The following is a 20269-nucleotide window of genomic DNA, read 5'->3' as shown; positions in this document are numbered from 1 at the left end:
CACTTTTTAGGAGCTGGAATCACAGAATTTACAATTTTTTTCCTTATAAAATGGCCCAGATCTATTAACCTTCCCATTGTCCTCATTTACAGGCACCAAAAAAAATTGTTTCCTTGTTTGAAATAATCCAAAAAAATTCAGCAAAAAAAGTCCCCAAATGTCTGAAAATTTGCAAAACCTTCAGGAAGAAAATTCCAATAATTCCTTAAAAGTTGTATTTTTAAAAGTCCCCCAAATTTGGCAAGAAAATTCTTGTAAATATTTCCAGAAAAATGAGTAAAAATCTTCCAAAAAAAATCTAAATCAATTCCATATTTATCAGTAAAACTTCTAACATTTTGTTTAAAAACATTCACAAAAAATCAACCAAAATCCAGCGAAATTCGGGTCAATTTTGACCTGGAGGACGACACGAGGGTTAATGAAGCATTCGTTGCAGCTCTTCTGGACACTTATCAGCATTTGTGGCTCAAAAAGACACACTTAGTAAAAAGTTCTGGTGTAGTTGGACAGAGTTGGAATGACCCATTTTATTGTGGGCAGTTGGGATACATGGGTGTAAATACCAACAAAGGTAATGGTTGACGTCTGTACATTACATTCTAACAAAGAAAGTGATGGTCTCGCAGTCAGTTCGATGTAAGCTTCAGATACCTCAACTGTGAGCATTTTACTCATTCATCTGTGTGACAACAGCTCATAGAAAAAATAAAGCAACTCATGACTAAAAGTTTAATTGGTTAACACTTTAAATCACACCTCTATCTATGTCTACTTAATTTTAATACAGCCATACAATACAAGTATACAAGGTTATTTTGTGGTTAGAGAAAAATACAACCGAAGGAGGTGTGGAAATGCAAACATACAGCTGTTTTTTTTTTTAAACTCCTCATACGTGTGAAACAGGTTTTTGTATCATAGGTACGATCTCATAATGCAGGAGAGAATAAACAAAAAGAAAAAAAATCACAATTCTTACTAAAGAAAGTCTGAGTCAAGTGTACAATATGCACACTTGAGGGAAATAAAAGCGATGCGACAAATAAAAATACTAATAGAGCGCTGCTTCTGTGATCACTCTGGTAAAAATAAGTCTCTGATGTTTGTCCATGGGTTCCATCTTCTGGCAGCTGAATGCCACTGGAGAAACAAAGGGACTGTTGGTGGCTGGGGCTGTGGGGAATAGTCACTGCGTTCCTCATCCAATGTGACAGCAGAAGAAAGGGGGCTCAGGAAAACCAGCTGAATTTCAGTGTTTAAAGTCTTTTAATCTGTCAGATTTTTTTTTTTTAATATAAATCATTAAAGTCTCAAGCTCTTCGTCCTGTCTTCAAGAGGTTTCACATGTGCCGCTAGAAGGCTCTTTTCTGTTTTGTTTTTTCGTCTTTGTGGCTCGATGCAGGCGTTCCGGGTTCTCATTGGTTATTTTTGGCTTTGGCGTGTGTGAGAATGTGAGACTTTAGGTTGGTTGATTGGGCGAATTTCTTATTGCAGCCGTCAAAAGGGCAGACGTAGGGCCGGTCTCCAGTGTGGATCCGCACATGTGTGCGCAGGTTGAAGTCCAGAGAAAACCTTTTCCCACAGCCCTCAAAGGTACACTGAGGAGAAATAAAAGCAGAACAGTCAGTCTATAGAGCAGATCAAACAGTGAGACTTCAAGAAGATCAGTGATTCTGATCATCCTGATTGATATATCAAGAGGTACTAAGAGAAGCTTGTTAGAATGGAATGTATGTTCATAGACTATAGATATATATACTATAGATAGACTAGGGATAGATAGACTATAAGACAGACAGACAGATAATTTATTCATCTACTTGGGTAAAGTATCGAGCAGGACAAAAACAAAACAGCATGCAAATCGTGCTAATCAAAAAAACAGCACATGCTGGCTAAAATGCTGGTATTTACACAGAATGATTAATGTTTACAATGACACGCAAACTGGTGTTATTTCCTATAAAGTATCATAAGAGAACAGAATGGAAATTATGCAATGCTGCCAATTTCTTTTTAAAGATAACGTGTCTTTTAAGCCTGCTAGTGGGTTTTGGGCGAAGAAGGATTCATTTCCTCAGTTACAATACTGTAAAAAAAAAAACATTTTACAAACAGATTGAGAGGGTTAAACACTGTCAGAAAAAAAAATCATTCACGTTCAACAGCCGAAACACATTTCAAACGGCGGGTCACTTTGTGTATAGAAACATTATGACAACAGCTCACTTCATAAAAGTGAACAAATAACATTAAGAATATCTTTCTGTTTCACGTCCTCATGCTTGTGTAGAACGTGACTACACTTTGCTCTGGTTATTGTGATACGACCAAATTCATTTTGTGGATGAAAATCCTGCTAAACTGCACTAAGATGACACTTGTCCTGTTTGAACCACGTTAGTTTAAATCAACAGAACAGTAGCGCTACATTTGTACATAAATATTCTAAATAAGTTGAACCAATGTATAGTTTTGGTGCTGAATAGTGATGGTAACAACATTTAGTCCACATCCCTACAAAACCAATGAAGTCAATTCAAATAATGAGCGAGAATTTGGAAAAATAGTCTTAAAGTTTGGGATCAGGCAAAGATTCAAAACATTACGAGCCGATGAGATTTGTTTCCTTTGATTTAAACACCAAAGATAAAGTTTAAGTGACATTTAGTGCTGGGTGGGTGTTAAATTTGAGTCCCATGAGGGTGAACTTATGTATATTTCATTCTCCTTAACCAACTTATGAGCTTAAAAAAGTAAAAACGGTGAATCTGCGTGTGGGAGAGGACGAGGTTAGTTCTGATGCCAACCTGGAAGGGCTTCTCCCCCGTGTGAACGAGTTGGTGGCGTTTGAGCTTGGAGCTCTCCACGAAGGCCTTGCCACATTCTGCGCAGACGTGCACTCGGGGTCCGTGGGTGTGGAGATGCTTCCTCATGGCTGAATTATCCCTGAACATCTTTGTGCAGCCCTGGAGACCAAACAAAGTGACGACAAACAAATCATGTGAGCTGCTTCTTCTTCACAGCATCAAGGTTGTCAGAGCGTAAGTGCTGCGCAGAAGGGTTTTGTTTCCTTTAATACAAATGGAAGTGCAGAATTCTCGGCGTTTTTAGGGCTTCTTTGAGAAATGTTTGAAGCAGGAGTATGCAACGTATTCCTGGAGCATTTTCTGTTGTTTAAAGTCTCTTTACATCCTGACAGCAATCAGCAAATTAAGAGCTCTAATAATAAAAAGATGGAAATCTGTCATCAGACGCCTGTGAGAAGCCTGTCAGATCATTTTATTTGGTCTGTCTGACTGAATTCATACACAGGATCCAACATTTTGTGTTTCAAGAGACGAGGTGCCACATTTGTGGATCCTCAAAGCAGCTTTTTGGCTTCAAACAAAAAACAAGCAGAATTTGTTTAAAATGAATGCACCTCTCTGTATTTTTGTGAAAGTTGGGCGCTGTATCTGGTTCAGATTCAGAATGAAGATGGGGATGTAAACGCTCACACAGTCTAAAGGATCAGACTAATTCCTGGGTAGGTTTTCTATGGGTCAGACAAGGAAGAATCTGGGGTGTAAATTAAATCACAATGTGAGGGATAGCCTCCTTAAACAGCGTTCATTTTTGACAGTTTGGTCATTATTTGTGCGACACTTCTGTCATTCAAACAGGAAATGCTCTTTTAAGATGCAGTTTTACATTGATTTTTTTTGCACTTTTTAAATGTTGAATACAATCTTCTAATATTTTCCCTTATGGTTATTGTTTTGTTACTGGGGTGACTCGTCATGACATGAAATTCCTGAAAAACTTTTAAATTAACTGTGTGAAGCCAGACTCGGCAGCTACACAACCGATCCATTGCCTCAAATGTCTTCAGAAACACACAATGAACCGCTTGGGTAAGAAAAAGTCTTCAAACTACCACCATGTTGGATTGTTCTGGTCTGGTCATTGCTATTTTCCCCACTTGCCTTCTTTTATTTTGTATCTCAGCTTTCTTGTTTTGAGCCTGATTTGTCCATGTTTTGCGTGTCTTTGGGGAGGTTTTGTCTCCTTTCTGTCGTTTTGTGTCTCATTTGTATCAGTCTGTGTCTTGTTTGTGTTGTTTTTGTCTCGTCTGCGTCATGTTTCCAACTCCCTTTGGTCTTTGAAAAGACAAAATAAATGTCTGGATAAAGAAAGAGCTCGTGTGATTCTGTCATTTGTTCAGTGGCCTGAGGTTTTCAGTGACTAAGACATGATGTACATACTCTGAATGCGTTGTGTGCATTCATGTGTTTTGCAGAAGTGGCTGCGGCCTTGAATGGAAGCAGTGAGATTCTTTTCAATTCTTGGCTTGCAAAATCTATCTCACTGTTTCTACAATCCTGCATACTCTTGCTTTAAACTCAGTAAATGGCTGTAGCTGCCTCTGTTCTTCTCTCTTGAAGTTGTAATAATCTGTTAAAAGCCGTAAAGCGCAAAGAAACCCATTTACATTAGAGAGCTCAGTCACATAAGGCCTGACTCTTCTTGTTTGTACATACACACGTGGACAAAATTGTTGGTACCCCTCAGTTAAAGAAGGAAAAACCCACAATTCTCACTGAAATCACTTGAAACTCACAAAAGTAACAATAAATTAAATTTTATTGAAAATGAAATAATCAAAATCAGCCATCACTTTTGAATTGTTGATTAACATAATTATTTAAAAAAACAAACTAATGAAATAGGGCTGGACAAAAATGATGGTACCCATAACTTAATATTTTGTTGCACAACCTTTTGAGGCAATCACTGCAATTAAACGATTTCTGTATTTGTCAATGAGCGTTCTGCAGCTGTCAACAGGTATTTTGGCCCACTCCTCATGAGCAAACAGCTCCAGTTGTCTCAGGTTTGATGGGTGTCTTCTCCAAATGGCATGTTTCAGCTCCTTCCACATATGTTCAATGGGATTCAGATCTGGGCTCATAGAAGGCCACTTTAGAATAGTCCAACGCTTTTCTCTCAGCCATTCTTGGGTGTTTTTGGCTGTGTGTTTTGGATCGTTGTCCTGTTGGAAGACCCATGACCTGCGACTGAGACCAAGCTTTCTGACACTAGGCAGCACATTTCTCTCCAGAATGCCTTGATAGTCTTCAGATTTCATCGTACCTTGCACACTTTCAAGACACCCTGTGCCAGATGCAGCAAAGCAGCCCCAAAACATTACTGAGCCTCCTCCATGTTTCACCGTAGGGACAGTGTTCTTTTCTTCGTATGCTTGGTTTTTGAGTCTATGAACATAGAGTTGATGTGCCTTACCAAAAAGCTCCAGTTTGGTCTCATCTGTCCAAAGGACATTCTCCCAGAAGCTTTGTGGCTTGTCAACATGCATTTTTGCAAATTCCAGTCTGGCTTTTTTATGAGTTTTTTTCAGCAGTGGTGTCCTCCTTGGTCGTCTCCCATGAAGTCCACTTTGGCTCAAACAACGACGAATGGTGCGATCTGACACTGATGTACCTTGGCCTTGGAGTTCACCTTTAATTTCTTTGGAGGTTGCTCTGGGCTCTTTGGATACAATTCCAACGATCCGTCTCTTCAATTTGTCATCAATTTTCCTCTTGCGGCCACGTCCAGGGAGGTTGGCTACTGTCCCGTGGGTCTTGAACTTCTGAATAATATGAGCCACTGTTGTCACAGGAACTTCAAGCTGTTTAGAGATGGTCTTATAGCCTTTACCTTTAAGATGTTTGTCTATCATTTTTTTTCGGATGTCCTGGGACAATTCTCTCCTTCGCTTTCTGTTGTCCATGTTCAGTGTGGTACACACCTTTTCACCAAACAGCAGGGTGACTACTTGTCTCCCTTTAAATAGGCAGACTGACTGATTATGAGTTTGGAAACACCTGTGATGTCAATTAAATGACACACCTGAGTTAATCATGTCACTCTGGTCAAATAGTTTTCAATCTTTTATAGAGGTACCATCATTTTTGTCCAGGCCTGTTTCATTAGTTTGTTTTTTTAAATAATTATGTTAATCAACAATTCAAAAGTGATGGCTGTTTTTGATTATTTAATTTTCAATAAACTTTTATTTATTGTTACTTTTGTGAGTTTCAAGTGATTTCAGTGAGAATTGTGGGTTTTTCCTTCTTTAACTGAGGGGTACCAACAATTTTGTCCACGTGTGTAAAAATCAATACGCTCCAGTGCTGTCTTTGCTTTTCAGTGAGATTTTCAATTACACAGAACCCAACAATGTGTAAAACTATTAAACCGTCAGGAACTAGGAGCTCAATTTTGCCAAAATGGCACAAAGTTCCTGCGGGGGATCATCAGACTCACTTTATGAGGGCAAGCTATCGTCCGGGGAGCATCGTCCTCTTTGACTTTCCTGGGCTTCATTCTGTTAAAAAGAATCAAAGGACACCATTAGGAGTTTCTAACCAACAAAAACACAAGTTTCTTGGTTAAATACTGGTCCAGCTGTAAGGTGGATTTTTGCAAAGTCAGTCTGCTAGAGTAGAAACACTGGGACCGGACATTTCACCTCCAAATGGAAAGTAAAACACAGTAAAACGATCTTGTGAAACTATTACGGAAAAGAGAAACTATAATGATGAAACTAAATATAATAAGCCAGGGTTTGCACAATCACTGGCCTTAATAGATTGTGAAATAAAGCTGCTATCCATTCGTCTGACCTGCACTTCTAGAGCGCAAACAACAGCTTATTAATCCACGACAGCTTCTCTTTGCAAACATAAGAAATTCACAGCTTACAGCTCCTCAAGTTGTTATTTTTAAGAGCTTCCTGATTTGGCAAAACAACCAAATTAACTGGACATTTTCTCGACAATTATTAATCAATAATCTCTCTGTTAAACCCAGTTTTATTAATTACGCACCTGCAACCTGGAATAAAACGCAGCACCATCTACAGCTCGACTTAGTTTTATCCTTCAGGCGATCCAGGTTTCCATTTTCATCCTATTTTACCTCCAGCTGTTCTTGTTTTCATTTAATCATTTGTTTTAACATTTTAAATGCTGTAAAATACTCTTAGTGGTTTTATTGTTTTAGTAATTATGCCTTTAAACATTTGTACTTTAATTGTAATCCGCTTCTCTACATCTTAGACTTTCTTACTCGGCTGTATTGTAAAAGAGGCCTCATTATTGAAGCTTATTCCCTGTTTTAATAAAGGATGAACACATGAAAGAAAACAGTTACTTAATATTTAAAGGCAAAATGATTGAATAGATAATCAAAATTGACTAAATTTTTAATTTGGCTGCTTTCAAGACATTTTTCTCATTTCAGCTCCTTTTGGTTCCACTTTAGTTTTGACCAATAAACCAATAAACCTTCCACGCACTCTCTTGTGCTTAATTTTTCATCCTTTATAAGAAAAAAACACTATAATAAGGGTTTATGGGAGGGCTTCCTTTGTTTTACTGCAGTGTATGGCTTCTCTGATAATAACCACAAACACATTCTAATTACACCTCAGCATAAATCCCTATATGGAAGAACACAAACTGTACTCATAATTACCTTTTAAACTATGTGATAAAAGTTTTTATAGGCAATTATGTTTTTAATATCAATGATGTCCCTCACACAGGATTATTGGGGTTTCATATCCTGAATCATAAAAAACTGTTTTTGTTTATCAAATGGTGAGAAAGAGCAGCAAAATGCACCAATGATGGTTACTTTTCTGTACTCACTTCCAAAAGCCCATTCCTACATCATATTTCAGATTCTTGAAATTTATGACGACATTATTTGAATTGTTTTATCCAATTCTGAATTCAGCCATCATTTCAATAATTTTTAGTAATTATTCAATGCACACTAGTTATTACAAGTTTAAGAGTATCCCACCATGCATTTCAGTGCAAGTACTGTTCGAGTATGAGGAAAAATCACCTTTGAATCTTTAAAAACACAAACAAAAATGAAGCAAAATACTCCAAAATGCACAGAAGTACTTCCAAAACAACACCTGCATGTTTTTGGCCTTTCGCACTCAGAATATGTGATGATCAGCAGCGGCATCGTTTTACATTATGTTCATTGGAATTGTGTTGACGGTGTAAACAGCTGTGTTTACTGCAGGGAGGAAGTGAAGCAGAGATCCTGACACAAACTCACCTGGCAAACTCGGCCAGCTGTTTGGGGTCAGAGAGGTCGATTCCCGGGATGCCACCAGGGGGCAGCTTCTTCCCTGTCATGTATTCAGAGTAATCCGGAGGGGAGTTCTCCCCGACGATCTGCTCCTCCACCACCGACTCATGGTCAATGTCTTTATTGTCATCTAGAAACACATTACAGAGACTGAACCGATAACATATTGGTGTCACCCTGGATACAAGCCTCAGGAGGCTGAAACATCTGCTGCTGCTGCTGCTGCATCGATGCTCTGATCACATCAGGAAGCTCATCACTGCTGCATTATCACTTTGGAATCATATGCATACAAAAATCTAATTTACTTTTTGCGCATACTTACAGCGAGGTGTTTACTTGTACAAATTCACTCCCTACTGCTCCCATTGCTACAGTTTTTCGTCTGTAATTTGTAGTTAAACTTAACTGATGTTGTTAACCGACAGCTGCTGGGTTTCTTTTCATTTCAAGGTACTCTGAATTTGGAAATTAAACATGTATTGCAAATAGCTTTTCTGAATATAAAAGTAAGAAAACTTATGCAGGTCTACAACCGATAAAGATAACAACTAAAAGAGAGACATGGCAGGCAACTAATTCAATGTAAAATGCATCTTAAAAGAGCATTGCCTATTTCAGTGACAGACGTACTGCACAAATATAGACCAAACTGTCAAAAAAAGGAGGTTATCCCTCACAATGTGTTCATGCACCTGCTAATTTTGCCTCCATAACTTCTGTCTGACTTGTGGAAAGCAAACCTCTAAAATACACATACAGTACATCACAAGATGAAGCCTATCAGCATTGAACAATGTATTTTTAAAAGTTCAACTAAGTTTTCTGTTGAAGTTGGGATCTTTCTTAATTTTAAAATATAGATTTGTTCCACATATTGCTCATCTCACTCCTAAATTACTCTTAATTTGTATTGGTAAAAAAAAAACACAAAAAAAAACATGTTGGTTGATGCCCAGAACCATAACTTTCTAATTAGTTAGATAATTTGGTGGACTACCAAATACAATAGAGTCTTAATCTTGATAATTGAGTCAGGTAATTATCTATCGCTAGGGCTTAACCTCAATACTTTAATTGGTCAGGTAAATTTATATAGTAAATAATATTACAGGATCTTTCTCCTTATATTTAAACGTATTAGATAAAACTGAATTGCCTATTAACTAGTGGGAAGCACTTTGGTTTATCGCCTGTTCTTTTTTAATATACAATATACATAGTGATATTTACTGGCAACAGACTTGTCATATATTACCAATGAGAAAACTGCCGGATATTATCATTTAAATGCATCAGATGCAAACCTACACTAAAGCACAAAACTTAAAGTAAAGGTTCAGTTTGTTGTCAACTCTAGAATATCACTAAATAATGTATCTGTCCGATGATACCTGGTCCAGGTAAACTACTAGGATTTAAAACCACAGCAAAGAGCATCCTTCTTAATTTAATGTGTATAAAGATAATTTCTTTCTCCGGATTTTTTTTTAAATTTCTGAGTGTAAATTTACTTATGTACGTGACTTTTATTGTTTTGTCAAAGATTTCAATAATAAACAAATAAATGTGCTAAAGTCAAACTGAATTATTTTTCTCCTGCTCTGTATCCATAATAGGTCAATAATTGCCTATATCTGTTGAAATGAAGCATTTTATCGCGATTTGTTTCCTGCTACATCTCCCTGTCTTTTAATTAAGGTGTTCAAAATGCCTCCTTCCTTCTCTGTACCAACCAGCAGAGAGCACTAAAAATAGACTGCTGCTGTCCGCTCACCAATACTAATGAACAGGTTCCAACTAAGCTAACAGGGTCAACCGGCTGGTTTAGGTCGCTGTGGAATATCGGTGACACAAAACATGGGCTTTTAATGCCCGAGGAGACCTACATATAGTAATGATGAATTACTAGCTGGTTAATATTAATCACTGTCCTGTCTGACGGCTAGTTAACGTGATGAGGCGCTGAGCTGCTGCTAACTAGCACTAGCAGCTAATGGCTAAATCATTCCCCGCTTAAAATATCACCAAAAATCACAGTTTGACGGCAATTTAACCAACACATACTTTACATAACCATTCAGTGGTGTAAAAGCCGCCGTCAAGAGGCAAGTGCGCCACAATTTTGAGGCCTGCAACGACCACAAACCCGGCTGTCTCTCTCTCCCCGTGGAGCACCGCCGCCATCTCTGCCTGGCCGCGACTATCGCCATTTTTTCGGGGCCGCCGCCATACTTACTAGTCTCGGGGAATATGGCGGCGCCCAGTAACACCTAAAACATGGCCTCCCTTCAAAACAAAAACATTTCGACAACCAGCGGCGGGGTTTCAAATCGAAAACTCGCATTATGTGTCGCTTTTCCCGGCCGTGCAACCGACACACTCCAGGAACTAGTCTGGTGCAGCAGGACAACGCCCTGGTAACGAGGCCTCATGCAAACAGCGGAGCCGGGCCGACGGTACTCACCCGATGCCCACATTGTAACAGAAAACTCCCCCTCCAGTGTCTTTATCTGCACTTGCTTCTGTTCCCATTTTCTTCCTCCAGCCTCCGCGCCGCTTAAATAGCTCTTTTTGCCCGCTTTCTTTCCACCGGTGCCGCCTCCCCGTTTCACCCGACCCACCGAGCTCTTCCCGGCCACAGTCACCAGAGTCTGCTCGATGTACTCATCCTCCACCCCCGGAGCCGGCACCGGGATGAGGATCTGGTCCTCGAACCCGCCGCCGCCGTCCGTGTGCAGGTCCGAGTCGTCCCCTCCGACCACCTCCTCCCGGGTCTGCACCAGGATCACCTCCTGGTGGTGGTGGATGGAGCTGGGGTCGTCCGTGACCAGCGGCTGCAGCGCTATCATGGGCTGCCCGTCGTCGTCGTCGTCGTCGTCGTCCCCGCCGACCACCGTGGTCTCGATGGTCTCCACCGGTATCGTCTCCACCTCTATCTCGTGGAGCTCCACGATTTCGGCCGGCATCTCCGAGCCGTCTGTCTCAATGTACAGCGTATCTCCGGATGCCATGTTGAAATCCGCCAGCTTGCCTCTCTCATTCACGCCGTGTTGTGCTCCTCTGTGGACCCCACGAACAGTCACACGCCCCCGGCTCGGCTACTGCCTCTCTCCGCTCCCTCTTCTTCGACAACAACTCTTCACTCCGGCCCACGCCACTTCTCGTCGCCACTATGCTCAGTCACAGCAAAACATCGCGAGATTTGGCTGAATCCAGCGATAACAGGGGCTGCTGTGGTTATGGGGGTTCCTGGGGGGTTCCCAGGGTTTGTGGACAGCAGACTCATACCAGGGGGGTTTATTTTGAAAACTGGAGGTGACAAATTAGGTGGGATAGTCTGCATGTCATCAAGCACTTAATTTCCTTCAATTTGTTGAATTTTTGCACATAAATTTTTGCCCAATTCTGCATCAATGTATGGTTGAAATTTAATACAAAGGTCTTTAGAGATAATAATAATAATTAATAATAATACACCCTCCAGCTCATTATAACGTGATTATGATGCAAAGGAAAACACAATGTAATAAAAAAAGCCTTTAGAGATAATAATAATAATGATAACAGTAATAATAATAAAAACAACACCCTCGAGCCCATTTATAACGTGTGATTATGTTGTAAATACATGACTCACTAAAACAAGAACATACGAATCACTATCTTCCCTAGGGATTAATAAAGTATCTATCTGTCTATCATAAATAAATGTACTGAGGAAACACCAGAGGATGAATCAATCAAATATTCAGCAAAGTAAAATAAGGCAATAATAGGAAAGTACAATTGTTTAAATAAATATATAATTAAACACAAACAAATAAGATAATAAAGTCAACATTCCTTACTAACCCTCGCATTTAAAAGAATAAAATGAGATAATACTAGAAAAGTGAGGTGTTAAATGACAGATAGACTAAAATTTATAATTAAATAGGCAAAAGATTAAATCTATCAAAAGCAAAATCAACATTGCCTGCTGCCCTCAGGCCTTAATGACGGTTGTTCCAGATGATTAAATTCAATTTTAAAAATTCTGCACTAATTTTTACATATAATTACAGTTGTCCTTGAAAACAAAATTTTTTTGATTCTTCATTTGTAAAAGCTATTATGTGGGTACTTCCTCTGTATCCTTTGTCTATGTGTTGCTCTGCAAAAATCCACATATGAGTTGGCTAAATGTCATTTGCATAATAAAAGATATGGCCAAAAGCAATTGTTGCACATGTTTCAGAATTATTCATACCCCTGACAATATCTCCACAAAAAGTCCCAAATGTGTTCATCTTTGTCCTATAGCTATTTCAAAATGTTTCAATGGCATAAATACCTTTTTCATTGACTAAATGTTAAATGCTAAAAAAAAATGCATCTATTCAGAAAATGATAATTAGAGGAAAAGTGTTCTGGTCATTCTCAATTTCTGGTCATCATGGCCAAGAAGAAGGAGCTCAGTGAGGATCTACATCAATGTCTTGTGTGTACCCACAGTGAAGGAAAGGGTTACAAGGCAATTTCAGAGCAGCATGATGTCCCTGTGTCAACCATCCAGAGCATAATTAATAAGCACAAGAGGTTCAACACTGTTAAATACCTCAGCGAGCATGGCAGGAAGCGTAAGGCGTCCTCAAAACTTGCCAGACGAATCTGCCGAGAGGTCAACAACAACCCACAGATCACAACCAAGGCTCTAATTGAAACGTTTGACCAGGCAGGGACGAAGTTGTAACGGTCCACCATCATGTGAGTCTTGCACAAAGGAGGTCTCCATCGACGTAGGCCTTCGAAGACCCCATTGCTCAGGAAAAAACATGGGGAGGCTCACCTGATCTTTGCTAGAGGTCATCTGAAGCAAGATCCCAGCTTTTGTTCAACCAACCTGTGGTCTGATGAGACAAAGTTGGAGTTATTTGGCCATATGGACGCTGAATATGTCTGGAGGACAAAAAGAAGAAGCATACAAGCTGAAGAACACTGTGCACAGTCAAGCACGGTGGTGGAAGCATAATGCTATGGGGATGGCAAAGGAAACCTCGTCAAGGTCCAAGGAATCATGAGAGAGGAGGATTACATCAGGATCCTTGATGAAAATGGGAAGGAATCTGCTGTTTGACACCACTGCGCTAGTGTTCTTCACTGTTCATCTTTTCTTGTTTGGCAGATTTTAGGCGGCTTTCTACTACATTAATTCAGAGTAGAGCATTTCCAATTTTTCTCTAAAAGATCTCAATCAGTTTATCATGTTGCCTATGATTCAGCAAATGCCAGATTAGATCCTTAATTTATTAAATAAAAATGACCAATAGACAAAACTGGAAGCATCTTTTGTTGTTTTTATTATTGAGTTTAAAAGAATATTGATCGATTGACGTTTTTTATGCTAGTTTGTCCAGTTTTATTCATTGTCTAGCACAAGTGGAACCTGCTGACGAGCGATAATAGTCACAGTGATATTGCCCTCTATTCAACTGACATACACAACATTTGTAGAGCTCAAAGAGCAGGTTGTTAATCTGCAGCAATTTTAAGTTGTTTTTTTTTTTTGCAAAGCTGCAAAAACAAAAGCTAAAAATAGCATTTTTGCTCTGTATCCATTAGTTTAGGCATGCAGCATGGAGACTAATATATTCTGTTTCCTCTGCATGCAGTTATGTTTGAGTTTGTCGACATGATGATCACACCTGATTCTAAATATAGCTACACAGACTGTTGATGTATATATCGAAAACTGTGTCAGTAACAGCTGCATAGGAAGCAGCAGTTAGAGCAGTTTTTACATCTTTGAGCCCTGAAATGATATCAATATTTGTGAACTGCAACCCTGTAAAAATCACATTTTCCTATGGTAAATGCATTTCTTGGCTTTATGCAGTTCACTCAGCTCTTCTCACCACCACGATTTAATGCATAGTTGCAAGATAAATATTCAAGTTTACTGATTCAGATAAACTTTTTAAGTTGCTTTGATGAGTTGTGTTGACATAAAAATGTTGGTAATTGCACCAATGTCAAAAAGAATTCAGAATTTAAAACTAACATTTAAGTTGTAGTACATAAATTGCATTTGATTGATATCTTATAGGATTTTAAGTCCTTAATATAGTGTGTGAGTCAAGTGTGGATTTATAGCACGTCAACAGGTTTACTACAATATCTTTATAAATAACTTTCAATTTCATTCAATTATATATATATATACTATTTAGAAAAATCTTTGTGTAAAAATGCCATGTGGTGTTTGGTTATAGGCGGCCATGTTGATTTTAGGGCTTGAAAACAGCAAAAATGTCAACTATGTTTAAAAAAAGTTCCACAATTACAGTATATATTGACCCATGTGTAACAGTGTTAAATTAATAAATTCAATATGCTAAAAACAGCATCTACATAGAAACTTGCAATCTTCCAAAAGTTTTTGCATTTAAAATATGAAAAAAATATAAATCATACTTTACAACTCCACTTATTTGCAAACAGTCTGAGTTGACGTTAAACCAAATCACAGGGAATTTAGCTTCTATAGACAGACAAAAATGTTCACAATTAGCCAAAAAATACATAGTTTTACACAGAAATTGCTTTAATTGATATTTTTGATTGCTCTTTTGAATCCGCTTAGTGAATCCATCTGGAGGACCCTTGAGTACAACGGCTTTTATAAACACAATCAGGCTGCACAGAAGCAGCTCAGATGTTTCACACGTCTCTGTGCAGCACCAGCTGGAATTTATGGCACGTCTTCAGTCCAAACAGGTTTTTATGCTGGAAAAAAGAACATTTTCTGTTGGATGAAAGCACCAGACGGCCATCAAAGTAAGTCCAAACAAGCACAAAAGGAACGAGACGACCTCATTTATCCAAGACATTGTTCAGTTTTATTTGAATTCATTTTAAACTTGGTGCATTTCTTCTTCTCTTTATTTTTTTTAATTCATTTTTGTTGTCAAACCAGGAAGCACTTTGTCATAAAAGGAGAGAATAAAATGAACAATACTTCACCATATCCTTGCAGCCAATAAACATTTTATTAACAACATGATCACAAATACTCTGGTGTATTATTTATTTATCTTTTCGCTCAGGAGTTTGCAGTAAGAAGTTTTATTTATTCCGCCCTCGGTCGAAGCCTGTTTTTTTTATTTTTCTATTTTCTGCCGTGGTTCTACACAGAACTGTGTCGGCGAAAAGGATAAAAAACCCTTAAAAAAATGTTTCAGGTCACATGACGAGAAAAAGAAAATGTAGACGTGCTTTTAAATGTGTCTCAGAAAACAACCAATATAAAATACAAAAGGCCGATGTGCAATAATATTATGAACATTATAATTACTATCAAATTCTCATTATCATCTCCTCATTATCACCATCACTACACTACTACCACTCAGATTAACGGTACACTGACAGCCAGAAGAATGATAGTAATAATAATGAAAATGATAGCAATAATTAAAAAACTCGTGAAAAAAAAAAAAGCGAAACAGATGAGTTTTCCTTTGGGCCGAGGACAGAAGGGGGCGAACAAACAGACAAAATGTTAAGAAATCAGAGAAATCAGTGCGACAGTGAGCCCCGTTCATACAAACCAAACGTTACACAGACGTGTCCGAGGTGTTCCAGCAACACCAAAGCTGAACAGGATGAGTAGATGTCACAGTTTGGGCCTCTGTTCCTGACGCCTCCTCTTCCTCCTCCTCCTCCTCTTCGGGGGCACAGCAGCTGCTGCAGGATCGATGGTTTGAGAAGGTGGTTCATGTCTGGGAGACGCTCTGGAAGATTATGTCGTGCTAACTCGACTCAGTTCATGTCTAATGGCTGTGAGGAGACAGAAATAAAGTCAGGTTAATAGTTTAGCTTAGATACATTACATAATCTGACTCCATAGACCTACAGGGTGTACAGGACGCTGCAGGTTTAAGAAAATAGTTGTTTTCCCCTTTTATTGCTTTTCAACATTGAATCCTGGTTGATTTAATTTGGCTTTTTTGACAAGAATTTCCCTCCCAAAAAGACTCTTTCATTTTAAAGTGAAAACACTTTTCTTTTTCAAAGTAATGGTAAAGTTTCAAAGTAAAAGTAACCTCCTCAGACCTGGCATCCACATATGTGGCCTTTTTTTATTTCCTCAAAAAGAGTGTATTGTTCATAATAATAACAAAAACAACAACAATAGTAATATAACAACTTTAATATAATAAAACTACAACAAAATCTAATCAATATAATAATCAGATATTATCCAGTTATTATATTTATTGGCTACTCCTTATCCCAAATAACTAGAATAAATCTAAAATGCAAGTTTAACCAAAGCTCAGGTCCTCAGAGGGTAAAAATATAAAACTTTAAACAGGTGATTGTAAGTATTGACTTACATTATATTGACTATATTAACATTTTATTTTTGTATTTTAAATATTTATGGCACATTTTACATCATCTGCTATTCCCCTGTATTTTTGTAATCATCACAATTGTTGTCATAAAATTTTATAAATATGTCTAAAGTGTCATTACAGTTTCAATAATGTAAATTCAGATAGCTTTAGTCTCTACTATAATGGTGCTATTTGTCTTTGTTATGTAGCTAATAAATGATTTTTACATATGATTACATATGCTGATATATGTGTTATTACTATCTACAATGCAAACATTTTTTTCAGTATCTGATGGTTTTAAAATGCATTAACATTTTAATATTAATACTGTAAAAATCTATATTTTAAACATGTGTTCCTGCAGTCTCTGATTTAATTATACTTACAAACAGAATCATTTTCGCTATAGTATTACATTAAGATATGTGTCACCGTCTCTGTAATATAGTATTTATCAGTTATTTTGGAATTTATTACACTTTGGACTGCTCTACCATATACTATTGAGTATGAATGTCTGTCTATAATGTAAATATCTAATTTAAGGATCATTTTCTTATGTATTATTGTTTTTATTGTAGTATTATACAAATATATGTCTAATAAATGTGTTATCTCATTGAAATAGTGCTTTTAATATATTTAGACAATCAATTTGGAGCCGTTATCTATTGGTTGGACAATATGATGAATGTTGTTATAAAATGAGTAAATTAATGTCTAATAATGGCAATACTGACTTACAGTGGATAATGTAAAGTATCCCCATTGTGTCTTTCTTTGTTTTGGAGGCTTTGAAGTGTTGAATTTCCACATTTACTTTTCTGGGGATTTAGTGCAGCCTAGTGGCCACAGCCACACATAACTACCAAACTCCCACAATCCCACTGGATAGATTCCCAATTAAATATTCATTATGATAAATTAGGAGAGACATTGCTCCTAAATGCTGATTGATTCTCCCTCTTCAGCGTTTCAAGGGAAAATTAAACGTACCATCGATGATTTCATCCTTCACTTTGTGCAATTCACGGAACACCTCTTCCAAGATTTCCTGTTGAAGCACAAAACAAGAGATAATATAAGCCTTTGTAATTCATTAAATGTTGCTTCATTAACTGTGGAAGATTATTTTACCATTTAAATTACTTTGGGGGAAATAAATGGTCTTTGTGGACAACAAAGTGGTCATGTGAAGATTAAAAAGCACTCACTCCACCTTTTGTGTGTCAGTTTAAGTAAAAATAGTGTTTTTTCTTCACCTGTTTCATTCTATCGAGGTCTAAAGAGTCTGTGTCACTGCTGCTCCCCGCGGCTCGTACCCTGAATGATAAAAAAATAATCAGAATTTGTCATTAACTGCTTGTTGTTCTGAGACAAACACAATGAGCTGCAGTGTTTCCATCCTCACCTGGAAACCATCGACCTGTCTGCAGAGTTAGCTCGGTCCCACGGCTTCTTTGCACCGTCTGGATGACAAAAGAACAGAAGTGGATGAAACAACCACAGACAGAGAGTCAGTGTGAGAAGTGATTTGGACTCGAAAAGTAATAACAGGACTTGAAAAATAAGAGAAATATATAAAATCCAGGGGTTCCACGTCTTAAGACTCAAAGGGCTGCATTTTAACTTTATTCAGGATCACAAGTCTGGAATGATTAATGCTAACAAAACACTTTTAATGAGCTTTCTTGTAACTTTTATGCAACAGACAGTCAAAATACAGTGGCTGTTTGTAATTAGCAGCACCAGTTTGACCCCTGAACTTAATGTATGATTACAACCGAGAATCTCCTGACTGGATCAAACAGAGAGCGTCTGTCCATATTTATTCCTAGATCAGACATATTGTGACATTTACAGAACTTGCAGACATGTGTACGATAGATACTATGCTGTATCTGTGATTTAGGAGCTGAAACCTGCCTCGGCCTGCACTCCCATTTTGACAGCTTTAGTTCAACATAAGATAATAAATGAAGCAATGATCCAGAGTATAAACTGTATTCATGCTCTTGTTTTCGATAAACACTTTATAGCCAATGATTAGAACCCTGGATGTTGTCATAATCACGTAAACAAGGATATAAAGAATCGGGTTTATTTGAGAGAGAGATTAAAGATTAAATCCAGGATATTAAAGTGCATGTAAACATCTTCATCCACTAGTCTGCAGCCTCGGTGTTATTTTATGTGACAACGCTGTAATTTTCCTTCTATGTAAGATTCTTGCCACATTAGATGACGTAGAAATAAACATTTTGTGCGGAAAATGGTTCACTGTGCTGAGCTTTCCCACCTGTGGCGTTCTGTCCACTCCGAGTGCTGGGCGACGGAGAGTTTGGGTCGTCCTAAAAAAGAAAAAAGAAAAAAAGCAAACACCGTTATCATCCTCATCAGAGATGCTGAATGTCTGAACATTCTCCATTTGCTAAAAAACAGCTGAGATCCCTTTAATCAGCTTTTAATTATCATGAGACTGTTTTTTTAAATCAAATTATCTCAGTGTTTCCACCGCAAAGCAAATAACTAATCAACATGCGATCGTCACTGTGACCTGAATCATCAGCTGATGAGTTACAGACTCACATTTTGGCTGTCTTCAGGCTTCTCTGAAGCTGCTTTCCTTCTGGGGAAAAGAAGAAGCCTCAAGTAAGAACAAAGGGTTTCATCTACATTCATGGAGGTCAATAACTGTAAATGGGGGTCATAAAATCTAATTAACAGCCAATAATTATTCATGTGGAATGAGTTTTTGTTTTGTGGGTTTGGCTGTTCTGACCTTCGGGCCAGCAGAGCGTTCATCTCCTCCATCAGGCCTCCACTTCCACCACTTGTTCGGTTGGCATCATTTTTGGCGCCTGAAGAGCTGCTGTCTTCAGGCTGAGAGATAAAAAGATTCAGAAGAAATAATCCATTATATTAGATAACATTGTTTTGACAAAATGCTTCTTACACAGCCGTTCAAACTGATTAAAAGTGTTCTAAATAAGATGCTACTTCGGTTCACTTAAAATGAAGGTTTGGTTTAAAAATGTAGTGATTTTTATTCTCAAGTTCTATTTTGATTGAGTGTAACAAATCACATGACCAGTCTAAATAAGGGCACACTTGATGCACTATGGGTCAGGAACAAAACGGCTACAGGGGAAAACCTTTGATATTTTGTACTTTCATATTTGTATATAATATTTGTTGAAGTGCCTTTACATAGTATGATATGTTGTTTATAGATTTGGGCCTGTCTAATTCCTGACATTTGCTTGAGAAACTGTACACAACAACTGGAAGATGTCCTTTAATGCTTCATATTTATTGTGGTTTTCACAGTGTCTGGGGACAAAGGAGGGAAAGTAAGTGTTGATCGTATGACGTGTGGCCACTATTTCTTGCATTTTGTATCTTGCTATTAAATATTAAAACACAAATATGAATGGGTGTCTCACTCTTTGGACACGACGCAGTTTGGCTCCAGCAATCATGGCGGCGAGGCCCGTCTGTGCCGGTGGTTCGTCCCCGTGGCTTCCTCCCCCGATGGGCAGTGGAGGAGGAAGAGGAGGCTGAGGCGCCATCGCTGACGGCGGCGGCGGGCCTGGTGGCGGTGGAGGCGGAGGAGGGCCGCCCATGTTCACCGGTGGAGGTACGACTGGTGGGGCCACGGAGAGCACAGCAGGGTGGCCTTGGAAAGGAGAACCTGGAGGGAGAGAGTGAAGGAAACT

General features: G+C 38.3%; 2 protein-coding genes across 7 annotated transcripts in view; both read right to left on the bottom strand.

The window, feature by feature from the left end:
• Positions 1-500: 500 nt before the first annotated feature.
• yy1b (YY1 transcription factor b) lies at positions 501-11407 on the bottom strand. 2 transcript variants are annotated; one of them, XM_022194430.2, is made up of 5 exons: positions 10631-11407; positions 8131-8293; positions 6316-6376; positions 2814-2972; positions 501-1601 (listed from the first exon to the last, which is right to left on the bottom strand). In XM_022194430.2, the coding sequence occupies exons 1-5, from the start codon at positions 11175-11177 to the stop codon at positions 1419-1421; spliced, it is 1113 nt and encodes a 370-aa protein (XP_022050122.1). In that variant the 5' UTR covers positions 11178-11407; the 3' UTR covers positions 501-1418. The 2 variants fall into 2 exon arrangements, with proteins under 2 accessions (XP_022050122.1, XP_022050123.1); XM_022194431.2 differs by having other exon boundaries at positions 8131-8281; positions 10631-11400.
• Positions 11408-15021: 3614 nt separating this feature from the next.
• Positions 15022-20269, bottom strand: part of evlb (Enah/Vasp-like b) — a 66536-nt gene continuing 61288 nt past the window's right edge. For 3 of the 5 annotated variants that reach the window (XM_022194428.2, XM_022194424.2, XM_022194426.2), the window contains 8 exons: positions 19997-20244; positions 19333-19433; positions 19140-19179; positions 18850-18901; positions 17962-18019; positions 17813-17873; positions 17547-17604; positions 15022-15984 (listed from right to left, as the gene is read on the bottom strand). In XM_022194428.2, coding sequence (XP_022050120.1) covers positions 15947-15984; positions 17547-17604; positions 17813-17873; positions 17962-18019; positions 18850-18901; positions 19140-19179; positions 19333-19433; positions 19997-20244 — 656 coding nt within the window. In that variant the 3' untranslated portion in view covers positions 15022-15946. The remainder of the gene's footprint in view (positions 15985-17546; positions 17605-17812; positions 17874-17961; positions 18020-18849; positions 18902-19139; positions 19180-19332; positions 19434-19996; positions 20245-20269) is intronic. The other 2 variants (XM_022194425.2, XM_022194429.2) reach the window with 1 other exon arrangement.

Source organism: Acanthochromis polyacanthus, chromosome 16, assembly GCF_021347895.1.
Source record: "Acanthochromis polyacanthus isolate Apoly-LR-REF ecotype Palm Island chromosome 16, KAUST_Apoly_ChrSc, whole genome shotgun sequence".
In the NCBI taxonomy this organism is placed as follows: Eukaryota; Metazoa; Chordata; class Actinopteri; family Pomacentridae; genus Acanthochromis; species Acanthochromis polyacanthus.
This window is presented reverse-complemented; position numbering and strand designations above follow the sequence as displayed.